Here is a 12,467-nt window from a genome sequence, read left to right on the forward strand (position 1 = left end):
TATATATACAGTATACATATAACTGCTCTGGGGTGCTGAGAATCAAATAAGACTGTAAATGTACATTCCAGCTCCTTATGTAATTCAAGAACTTTAATAATCAACAATCCTCTCCTTAGGCCTTCCTCAAGATTAGTATCTTGATTGGAAATCTTATTGGGGCCACACCCTGATTAAACAGACCACCTTCTCCCTGTAGGACAAAAGAAACAACCTTTAACTGAGCTCAAGGATATATAATGTCCAAGTTATTAAAAAAATGTGAAAAAGCAACTAGAGGACCATTGAAGAAGACATTTACAAAGAAAAATCCAAATCAGTTCTCTCTCTACATAGATTTAATATAGACTTTAATTTAAAATGTCTTCTCTGCTTTGTTCATTATAATCCTGTTTGTCTTTTTCTACATCATTTGGAAAACATAATGGCTTGTATCATGCTGTAATGTTTTGTAAGTACATATTTTTGAGGCTGCTTTTATAATGAGCCTAGATTAAATGAATTGTTCTTTTTACATGGATGAGAGGAAACGATTTGTTAAAACACCAAAGCATGAGTAGACAGGATATTACCTGTACAAGACACATATGGTGCCCTATTTTAATTGTGAGATCTAACGTTGATTATTGAAACATTATGATTCACATTTGGAGCTGGACACTTTTAAAGTATATTAAAGCCCAGCTGAAAAAAAAAAACATTAAACACTACAGACATTTTTAAAAATAAATCCACAAAATGTAGTTGTACATTGTACAATTTATATGTTGTGTAAAATGTAGAGATATTTTGTCTCTATTTTTATCATGCGGTTGTGTTTTCTGAAAAAAAAGGTAGTGATTTTCGAGATTTTTTCTACAGCTGTTGTACATTGCATCTCAGAGCCACAGTGGATAAGACATGTTTATTTGTTAAGATGTACTCAGTATCACTGAAGAATAATCTGGTGAGTGTGTCAGATCTCAGTGTTACTGCTCAGGATGTGTCATTAGTAAAAGTAGAAAGGTGAATACTTTGTCCTGAAGCCAACTCATTTTCATACAGCTGACATCTGGAATTTCACAGAGTTTTCTGACAGACGCTGACTCAGTTCAAATGACTGTAATCCCTGTTTAGATTAGAAAATGTACATTTGAAGTAAGTTTATTTGACTCTGTTTACTGGAAAACGGCTAAAATATCAAAAAGACAAACAAACAAACAAACAAACAAACACACACATAGAAACATATTTTTAAGTATCACCTGACACGGTGGCAGATTAACTTGGGGACACCCGCTGTAATCCACCCTGAGTATCCTGCCTTCTGCGTGTCACAGTTATTCTTACCTCCCACTTCTTCATCAATGTTGTCAGCTGGTGTCAACGAGGGCTGAGTCACAACATCATGACAAACAGCAAAGAAACAGCAAACCTGCAGTGTTTACCTCAGAATGAGTCTTTCATCAGCTCGGATTACAGAACACAACTTCATCAGGATTATTCATGTCAGTGACCACAGCTGCACACTTTACATAAAAGCAGTGTGTTTGAATTTAAAACAGGAGGGAAATAAAACTGGCAGATGAAACATGTTTTAGTTAAAAATCAACAGTTTAAAAAATGACCTAAAAAAACCTTAATGAACAAAAAAGGTGCAGGGGCCATCTTGTTTTTGATGTGAAAGTACTTTCTTTTCTTAATCAGAATGAACAAGAACGGTAATAAAATTCCATCAACAACATCATTTTACAAAATCTGCAACCTGTGGGTTGTCGGTTCAAAGCCCCACTCTGTTCATTTCCACTAAAATAACAACTGATAATATCCCNATTGGTAACTTATATTATCCCACCTCTTCTTCATAAATAAATAAATGAATAAATAAATAAACAAATAAATAAATAATACTAACAAATTGATCAAATATATAACTTTCATTAGCAAATTAGACAAAAAAGTTTCATAAGTTGGCATAAGTTATCTAAAAATGTTACAGTGTGACAGGGCCTTTACAATGAGCTAGAAACAAAACAGCTTAACAAAGTTTATTTGGTAGAAACATTTTAACAGAACACAGAGAATAAAAGCCGATAACTGTTCACATACCTTGACCTGCTGCTTTTTCAGGTTGGACAGTGAATTTTGTTGGTCATAATTAAGTTGGACCACGGCAAACACAGCAAACACTTTAAACAATACAAATTAGTTTTTTTTTATTTCAACCACCTGGAACAAAAGTAAAAAAAAAAAGGCCATGGATGCTCTGGTGGAGAGTCGTTCTTCTGAACAGCAGGCGTGGCCATCAGTACCACCTGCCTGATCTAAAGTGTGCGTACCTCAGGCAACACCAGTAAGACACAAATGTTTCTTCTTCTTCTCCTTGCAACTGAGCTTCTTACCGCCACCCACCGTACAGAGGTTCAGTGTATAATTTTACAGTGTGTTGTTGGAACAAAATAGATGCCAATTACACAAACGAACAAAAGCTGTTTGAGTAAAAAGGGAAGTAAAAATGATTTTATTGTTAAAATGTGGTGGAGTGAAGGTTTTTAAATAAAATCTACACAGGTAAAGTACAAATTCTCAAGAACAGTACTCTCAAGCAGGGCTGGGCATCGATTCAGATTTGCCAAATCGATTTGATTCGATTCATGATTCACGATGATTCATGATTCAGTTTGATTGATTTTTAAATTAGTTAAGGATATCAAGCAGTAACACATTTACTTTGATACAGAAGACATTCTCAAAGGAACTAATTCTGCAAATAGAAACTAATTCTACTAAACTTGGTGCATTGGTGAAATTATAAACATTAAGGGCAAATTTGTAAATTGGAGTTTGTAATTTGTAATTTTACCAAGATTCAAAGGGTTTAAACTAAAAAGGAATTGCAAGAGAAAGTGTTGTTGGATACATTTGTTTTTTTAAGAAACTAAGAATAATTTTCTTGATCGCTAAGAAGTGATGGAATAAGGTTGCAGCAGAAGAGATGGGCTAATATAAGTGTATACTTCTGCCCATTCTTTTGAGTGTATGAAAACTGTGTATTTGTAACGTTTTTGTTTGCTTCTGTTCAATAAAATAAGAAAGAAAGAAAAGAAGAGTTCTTCAGCTAAAACATTCTATCACTGTGAATTACATTATCTTTCTTAAATTTTAAATAATAACATTGGTAACAAAACTAAATGATTTTGTTAGACTGTCATGTTTCACACATTTATACAGGAGAACAGTTTCAGTCAGATTTTTACACACCGTAGTTTTCGAGCCGCTCGAAGCATTGTTTCCTGCTACCGTGTCCGAGTGCAAATCTTAGTAAACAAAAGGTTTGCAAAGGTTTGCACATGGTCTCTGGTGCCTTTAAGTTCAGCTGAGAATCAGCTGTAATGTTAGTGATTCTTTTGTTTCTTTTATTTTGCCCCAGACAACTTGTTGTCAGGAGCTAACGTTAGCACTGACCGTCAACTGGCTGTAAACCTATACAGGAGTGATACACAACATGGAAACACGCAGCTTCATCGCACACAACACCCATGGGGAAAAATCCATCTCATGACTTATGAATCGATTGTCCCAAATTTGAACGAAAATCAATCCAGATCGATTAAATCGATTTTTTTTAACTGAGCCCTACTAAATTTACTTTGTGACTGCCCACCCCTGGGCTCACCAGGGTTCATAAGGGTTAGGGTCTCTGGGAGCCCCCATTCATGAAAACATCCAGCCCCAGTGGGAATCATCTCGTTGCTGGTGTTATGTTCCAGTGGTTGTATGGATATTAATAACCTTCCCCTTCAGAGACGTGACACGATCTCACGGACGCCGTTTCTTGGCAGATGGCTGGCCCTGGTGTGTCAGCGTCGCTGATGAAGCCTCTAAAATAGTGCTCATTACTGCACCGCCGCAGCTCACGCTTTACTAAGTTTAGGTTCGGATAATGAACTCAAAGTATCCTGGTTGTGAAGCCTTGCGTTCACTTCTGTTACTTTCAAGCAAATTAGTTTCCCCAAGTCGGGAAATGCTCCCTCAGGATCCTGAGTCAGGAGTCATTCTGTGTCAGAGTTATAGTTGAAGGATTAAAAAGTGTCTAAATGGCCTAATCAAATTGCCTTTGGCTTTAGCCCTATCTGTGCAACAAATTCACCCCAAATCCCTTCTTCAATTTTTAATGTATTCAACTGACAGGCTAACGGAGAAAAGGCTAATTAAAAAAAGGGAAAAGCTGACTGTGAAAGCAGCCATGGGCAGTCTGCAGAGATAAAATGTCAACTGTCCAGGTCAACATGTGTAGCTGTGCGACGGGCCTCCTGCTGTAGTCACTCACACACAGTTAGTTACTGCAAAACAAAAGAGATTACAATGTACTTCAAATTAAACAAAACTAAAAACTCTCAGTACTTTCAGAGAGGAAGTTGTTGCTTTATTTTACAATGAACGAAATTTTGTTACAGAAATCGCAAAACCGGATTTTTAATCAGTTATATCAACTTTTTGGATCATTTAATTTAGGCATAAGAGCTGCAATTTGATGTACTGTAACTGCAAATGTTCTTCCTTTAAATATATATATATATATATATATATATATAAGCAGTTATAAGCAGTTAATATCTTACCTGCTGTAGATAACTCTTCGAATGACATCCGTTTGGAGAAAAAGAGTTTAATTTGGACCTGATTGACAAGCTAACCGCTAATCCTAATGAGACCAGTTTGTTTTGCATTGCAACATTATTCACATTGTATACTATAATAGTTTTCAAGAACAAAAAGAGCGACACCAGCTAGCTGTAGCACTTCTGGTGCATCTCTGGGCACTTCTTGCATGAATATTAGACCTTTTTTTTGCTGGATTGAGCATCTATTTCTAAATTTAAAGTAACATAAAGGTTTACAAAGTATTGTAACATTTGCACGAACCACTGTAATTTCAGTCAAAATTTATTAAAATTTCTGCAAACTGAGGTCAAACAAAGCTACTGTATCTGTGATAGGTAAGATACTTATTATTCATAGAGCCACAGAACCCCACTTCAAAAGATTTAAACAGTCTCTTTGACAATTTTCCAATTATATTTGTTTTAGTGAATAAAGACATGTTTTTTACACGCAGCCAACTAACACATAACCTCACATTGTTGGATTCTGTGTGTGTGTTGCTCACTTTTCTTCTGTGTGCCATAGTGTAGTGGTACATGTTGATATGATCTGACCCGACCTGTCAGCTCATATCTGTATTTATTGTGTGGTTTGGTGTGGGGGGACGTGTTCCCCCAATACTGTCTGTGTCCTGACTTTTTCTGTGATGGTTGTGCTTAAATACTGTTGGTGGACAAAAACACAAATCTATAGGCAAACATTCAGGTATGAGGGAAAATAATGGATAATGGGTTATTAAATGCAAACTTTAGTGAAATCATGCAGAATAAAGTCAGTCTGGAAGTTTCAAATTATACTTCTTGTATAAAAAAAATATCTAAAAAAGGTTAACTATTACTCTAGCATTACCTGAGAACTGCATGATGCAATTAAGCATCATGACATCAAAATAGCTTTTCTTTTTATTTTTTGTGTTGCTTTCTAAAAACTCAGCTTGTGATGCACAGGAGTCGTAATAATCAGTGCTTTCATGTGTGTCTTTAACCACGCCAGTAGATTCATTCAATTATTAAAACCCCAAAAAAAGAGTTTCTATTTAGGACATAGGTTGGCAAAAACAAAGAATTTTGTCCAAAACCAAATAGAGGAGGCTGAAAGAAAACTGTGTTTTGTCTACAACAGCCAGATGTGTCTGCGTCATGTCAAACTGTCCCCCCTTGCCTGTCTCTGACGCTGTCCTTGTTCTCTGAATGTCCATGACCTCGCGGCCCGTCCGACGACACGATGTTGTCGTAAAAACAAATGATCAGCTTAATGAGGATAGAGAGAATTAACCGCCTTCATATGCTACATTCACGCTGTGTGTCCCACTTTTTCCTGCTACTGTCGCACGCCGACGACAAATGCCACACAAGCCCGCGCACACATACTCACATTGATTCGATGTTTGTGTCATTAATAAGCTATGTGTTGCTGTTAAATGGGAAATAAAACCCACTTCATTGCAGCTTTCCCCTAAAAACCGCAGCCATCGATCATATCCCGCTTTTAATTTATTGATTTTGTTTGTGGTATCTGCCATCGATGCTCCTCGTATTCCTGTTTATTATTTCTCCTCCTCAGTTCATTCATTCATTCGTTCATTTCCCTTCATCCCCATGGTGTTTGTGTTTGTTTTTGCTCCCTCCTCAGAGATTCATCCATCCGTCTGAGCACCCTGTTCTCTCCATCCCCTTCATAGGAATGATTATAATTGTGGCTGTGGTCTGGTGCTGGTTGTCGGAGCTGGCGTCCCAGAGAGCAAGGTATGGGAGGAACCCACCACTGTCTGATGCATGATACACACATAATGGCTCATTAGTTCAGCCGAAATTACACACAGACACACACATACACACACAATGGAGCAACGCAGAGTGTTATTTTATTTTATATTATTTCAGGTATTAGGAGAAAAAAAATGTTTCTCTGGAAATTAATTAGTACACTAATACAGCCTGCATCCAATGTTTTATGAGCAGGAAGCAAATCGGTTAGACTCCAGAGATGCACAGCGGCAAATTAAGATTTTATTTCTGTTTCAAAAATACAACATTAGTGTTCAAGCATGAGAGTTCAACGCTTCTTAAAAAACAAATAAATACTAAAAATAAATAAATCATGTTTTAATTATGAGGCTGAATGAGATGATTTCATCACAAATGTTCATTGAACAAGTGAAATAAACATTTTGTTCAAGAAAAAATAGACAATCGACTGTTGATATTTTGGTTAAACAAAATCTTTGACTTATATTTAGAGGGAGGCTTTGTGGTCAGGGCATGTTTTATGGATGTGGGAGCATCTAAAGTTGAACAAAAAGGAAAATTACAGGATATATTCCAGTTAATACTGTAATAATGAGGTTAACACTTAGGTTAGGCGTCATCGTGGTGGGCCGGGTGGGCAGTTTGACAAAAATAACAAAATATTTCAAGAAACAGAGAAAATGTAATATTTTAAAAAGGTCATTTGTTGAGAAAAAAAGGAAATACACTACTTTTCTAGATAGATTAAAAAAACATTAAAAAGCCTATGACATATGAAAATTTGCAGTGGTCCAAATGAGTTTATCTCCTTTATATTCAGAATTTAATTTTTTTTAATACTGTATATAGTTACAATACTTTAGATTTGCTTTGGTATGAAAAGCTCAATAAGTTCTGACCTATTAAAGATGCATCTGGACTGTCTTTATTTAAAACATAAACATTTACAATGATTTGAAAGATGCCAACCAGCATCTCTTGGAACATAAACCATTACAATAATGACACTATTATTATGAAACTCCCAAATTATTAAACATCCCTAAATATACAGTTAGCAGTGTGAGACTTCATTCTGCACTCTGACAATCCTGGAAATCTTTTTGTGGATCTCTATTAATTGTATAATAAATATTTAAATCTGAAATAGTGACCTTTTCTTCCTTATTTTGTTTTGTTAAAATGTATATGACATGGATTTTTAGTTTTTATGTTACATATCAAAATATATTTGAGTCCTACAAGTTTATGCACATCCTAAGCTCACAAATCACTCTTTGTTCGGCTTACACACAAACAGAAACACAAAACAATTAATTGATGTTTTAACAAAGTCGTTGTCACAACTAGTGGGGTTGGAGTATTTAAATCAGGGATGGGCAACTGAAATGATGGGAGGGGCCACGGTTTTTTGTTGACACTACCAGTGGGCCGAATAGCGCTGCACACTTACCAAAAAATGTTTGTTAAACCAACGTATAGTGAAGTAACTTAACACATTTCCTGCTCAAATGCATGTATAACCACTGTACTCTTGTTTAATAAATATGAATAAAACAGATTTGAGGCAAACAAAACACTTGAGCGAGCTGCACTGCAACAACATAATTGATATTATTGCAACTTCAGTAAACTTCTCATATTTAGCTTTGTGCAGCGTGTTGTAGTGGGGACTTGTATTAAAATCCTTCATGGCAGACAGGGTCTCTGAGCATACTAAATATATAGGTTTGACTTGAAATTATGTGAAAAAACCTTCAATATAAATTCTTATTTATTTACTTTATAAACTCACCCAAAGCAGCTCTTAGGATGTTTTTGGCGGCCCGGAAGAAGGTCACCCCCGGTCCAGATAAGGCCCTCAGGCTGCCATTACCCATCCCAAATTTAAATGCTGGGTATCAAGAAACAGCAGCTTATAACTCTTGCATTTAATTAGATTTTGGTGAAAAACAAAACAAAACACTTGTGATGATTTGGGAGCTTTAGATTTCCTGAAATGTGGACCTTTTGTTTTCAAAGACCTTGAATGATTCATCTATAGAAGACAGAAAGCCACTTCAGACTCCTAATGCTGCTCTTTTCCTGTGTTCCCTCAGGGGAGTGAGGTAGGTTGGAACTCCATAGTGACTCTTACTGCAGCCTCAGCACTGATGTTAGCCGTGGCTAGCTTCCTGAGAGCCTTCGTCCGATGTTGACTGGATGGGAAACAGCTGTACGCAGGTGGACGTCTGCTTCAGACCAGCCTTCTGTCTCTCCCGCCACATCTATAGACTCAACCGAAGTTATTTAAATGTGACAACCAACGACAGTGTGGTAGAAAAAAAATGTGTGAATGGGTTGTTTTGGGTCTGATGAGACGACACCACAGGTACACATAGACTGAGAATGAAGCAGACAGAACGCATTGGAGACAATGAGCTGACCTTCAGCCCTCGAGTTATTATGTTTAATAAATGTAAGCTAGTGATGTGTCGTCTGTCTTCTGGGTCAATAAATATGATCTTTTCTTATTTTAACAATGTGACACAATGAAGGTCTTACTTGTTAATGCTCAGTAAATGGGTTTAATTTAATTTAGCCATTATTTATTTATTAAATGTGTTGAACTTTTGCTTGATAATAATGACAGACGTTCAGGCTGGACTTTCAGTTTATTGAAAATAAACCCAGAGAATGAGCTCTTATCAGAAACTTACCTCAGATTGAGAAATTCACAAACAGGTTTTACTCGACCCTTTCATTGGATTTCTATTCATTTGATTTTTCATTAATATTTAAGACGTACAGGTATCTGAATCCCTGCCAATCCGTGCTGCAATGTAACCTCTGAAATTAAAGCCAGCTCCTCTTCATGTGCAGGACTGCTTCTGTTTTCTAACTTGCCTTCTCCTAGTGTCTTCAGTCTTTGTGTAAAAGCTATATTTAACTAATTTGGGAGGAAATATTTGACTCAGTTGAGCTCTGTTGTCATCTTTTTTTACATTTCAGCTTCAGATTTTTATCTCCCCCCCCCCAAATGAATGTATGAAAAGGTTCTTGAGCTTTCTAATGGTACACGGTTTGAACGGGCTGTCAGTTTTATTTGTAAAAAAAAAAAAGGCATTTACAGATGAAATCATTAAACCAGATTTATAATCATGGTTCAAAATATGTAAATAGGAAGGTGACAGAAAAAAAAAACAAGTTGAAGCATTAATTACAAACATTTTATGTATTGGAGGAATCTGTTTACATTTGTGAAATGTTATTTTTTGTGACAATCTTTTAGAGCTAAACAAGCATGCTAGAAGACATGTAGAAGTACAATTTTTATGTTGGTTTTTGTGCTCCTTTGTATTCCGTGTAAATAGACGTGACAAATGGGAGAGGTAATGTTCTTCGATCCATTTGTACTAGCTTTGTAGAAAGTTTGTTCTATTTTGAGATAGCGTTGTATATTTGATAGCCAAATTCTAAGCCATGTTTATTCATGGGGACATTATTCAGAGGAGTTTTAAGCATTTCAATCCATTTTTCCAGATCCCCACCCCATGTTCAAACGTGGTGCAGCCACTGCATACATTGAAACTCTCACGGACACTAGTTGCTGCCGGAAAGCACAAAATAACCAGTTTTTCCGCTTTGTTGAGTTTTAAAAAATGAACCGAAATTTTTCTCCCAGACATTTATCACTCAGCAGAAACTTAGCAGGCTTTCCACGTATGAGCGGCAGCTTCCAGGGCGTGCCACAGGACTACAAATGTCACAGCTCGATCAAGTCCCAACAGAAAGGGGAGTCCTATTAAATATTGTACAACTAAAGACGTCTCATGTTTAATTCTTAATTTATTTTACGAGTAGAGTTTTCAGAAGCCTCTATGTTGCACGTGTTTTAAAACTTGCTGCTTTACCTGTTAATCGCATTGTTGTTTTCAATATATTTGTGACTATTTTGTTACCCGGAGGTCTATTTTGCACTGCAAATGACTTGAGGAAATAAATATACGCAATCTCCAGTGTGACGACTTTCTTTTCCCTGGGGTCCTGTGCAGTGGTCAAAGGACTGTTCCTGCTGGTCAAGTATTACTTCAATCTAAGTAAAAGTAGCTCTCTGAAAATTATTAGTAAAGTTAAAGGGGCAATATCATGTAAAAAAAAAAAAAAAATATATATATATATATATGTATTTAGCTTTATATCATGTTATAATTTTGTCCTCTCATCAAAAATATGCCCGGAGTGTTGCTTTGATTCATTCATGCATGTTTGAGAAATCCTGTGCTGTCCTGAGCCAGCCATTCAGAAGGACAAAAGCAACCGGTTGGTCCTAGAGCCGCCTTTCAGGAGCAGCTCCTCCTCTGGGCCGAGCTTCCTCATCATAGAGCACACCTCCCCCGTGACTCCTGCAGGCTGCCGGCGGCAACAACTAGCAAACAAACACCTGATGAAACTGTGTGTCTCCTGAGCTCCTAATACCATTTCTCAGTCCAGTTCTTTGCAGATTATATAATGCCTTTGAGGAAATGTATTTCCAGATGCAAATGATGTCACAATTTGCAAAAAATAGTTTGACTTTATTTTTTGATGTAACCCTCTGATGTGGGGGTGTGTGTGATGTATTCATTTGTGCAATCCAATGATAGCTTTGTGAAGAAAAGGGAATTTAACAGTGAACTGATAAGATGATGCAGCAACACTCAGAAATACGCAAACACTGATTGTTTTAAAAACAAATCAATCTGCTCTGGCTCCTCCCAGTGGTCCTGCCATTTTCAGAAACACACACCTGCAGGAGGTGTGTTTGTTCAAATTTTCAGGCTAAGTCCACGGTGTTCGCAGAACTGCCTGCTGCAGCTTTACGGAGATCTAAATCTAATCTTTGGGGTAAGCATTTCACATTGAGCTTTTTATTTATTAGCAGTATATGGTAACTAAGTACATTTACTTCATTACAGTACTTAAGTAGTTTTTTTGAGGATTTGTAATTTTACCAATTGATTTTTAAACAGCTATGTTTACTTTTATTTTGTTACATTTTAAAGCTAAAAATGATACATTTACTTCTTTACTTTAAAATGTAACACCTAGTTACTTGTTACAATATTAAATATGTTTGAACTCATCATGAAAGATGATGTTTCTGCACTCTAAAATGAAGTGTTGAGTTTACTCAACAAAGTCTGGCTCCACTAAGCCTGAGCAAATTGAGCAAAGAATATACATATGTTGCTCAATTTACTCAACCTGGCTTAATGGAAGCAGTTTGGTTTGTGGTGGCACGATTTACCAAGAATGCAGAAACACGTTGGAATAAATGCACAGAAAGTCTGCATGTATGGTCATCAAATGGTTTAATCTGAGCAACAACAAAACAGAGGTCAATCAGCTAAGTCTGTCGTGTTGTGGCTGGCTCATCAGTGGAGAGCAGCCGATAATATAACATCCTGTGACATGCTTACAACCAATCACAGTTCGCCAACTGTGAACCATCTAACCAATGACAGGGCTGTCAGCCTGGAAACACCTTAACAGAATAAAAGAGGTCATGCATTGCTGGAGTCTTGAAGTCTGGACCGATAGAGTAAAACAGCCGAAACTAGTTATCATGAGATATGATTACTGGACAGTGTCAAGGTAGAACAGATATAAATAATTAGTCCATAACAGGCTCAATAAATTCAACAGTTTATTTCTTACAGAGTGTGTAAAAGTACTTTTACTTCCATTTTCCCAATTTTTGTGAACAGTTTTCTCATCAGTGAAATTCATTTTTACTAAAGTCATTTTCTGTTTGTGTAATTTTACTTGTACTTAGTTATTTTTTCAAGTACTTTCTAGACCTCTGGTTATTTGTAATAATTGCAATAGTTCGCTCAACTGAAAATAACATTTGTTAAGGCCCTGTCACACTAATGTTTTTGACAGCTTATGCCAATAATGAACATTTTGAAGACCTCTACATTGAAGATGGAATCAAAAAAATCAGCTGGAAGCCTCTTTTAGGTGTGTGTGTAGTGTAATACTAATAAAAAATAATAACATTGGTAACTTATATTATCCCACCTCTTCTTCATAAATAAATAAATGAATAAA

At 36.3% G+C, this 12,467-nt stretch overlaps 1 protein-coding gene across 3 annotated transcripts in view; it reads left to right on the forward strand.

Moving 5' to 3' along the window:
* LOC106523650 (coiled-coil domain-containing protein 136) overlaps positions 1-10,390 on the forward strand; it is a 54,383-nt gene extending 43,993 nt beyond the window's left edge. The window contains exons 8-9 of one of the 3 annotated variants that reach the window (XR_001310919.1): positions 6,326-6,389; positions 8,492-8,515. Coding sequence is in view for 2 of the 3 variants with exons in the window: in XM_014017148.1 (XP_013872602.1) it covers positions 6,277-6,389; positions 8,492-8,504 (126 nt within the window). In the remaining variant the exon portion in view is untranslated. Of the gene's footprint in view, positions 1-6,276; positions 6,390-8,491 lie in introns of all 3 variants that reach the window. The other 2 variants (XM_014017148.1, XM_014017149.1) reach the window with 2 other exon arrangements.
* Positions 10,391-12,467: the final 2,077 nt, after the last annotated feature.

This window comes from Austrofundulus limnaeus, unplaced genomic scaffold (assembly GCF_001266775.1).
Source record: "Austrofundulus limnaeus strain Quisiro unplaced genomic scaffold, Austrofundulus_limnaeus-1.0 Scaffold162, whole genome shotgun sequence".
Lineage (NCBI taxonomy): Eukaryota > Metazoa > Chordata > Actinopteri > Cyprinodontiformes > Rivulidae > Austrofundulus > Austrofundulus limnaeus.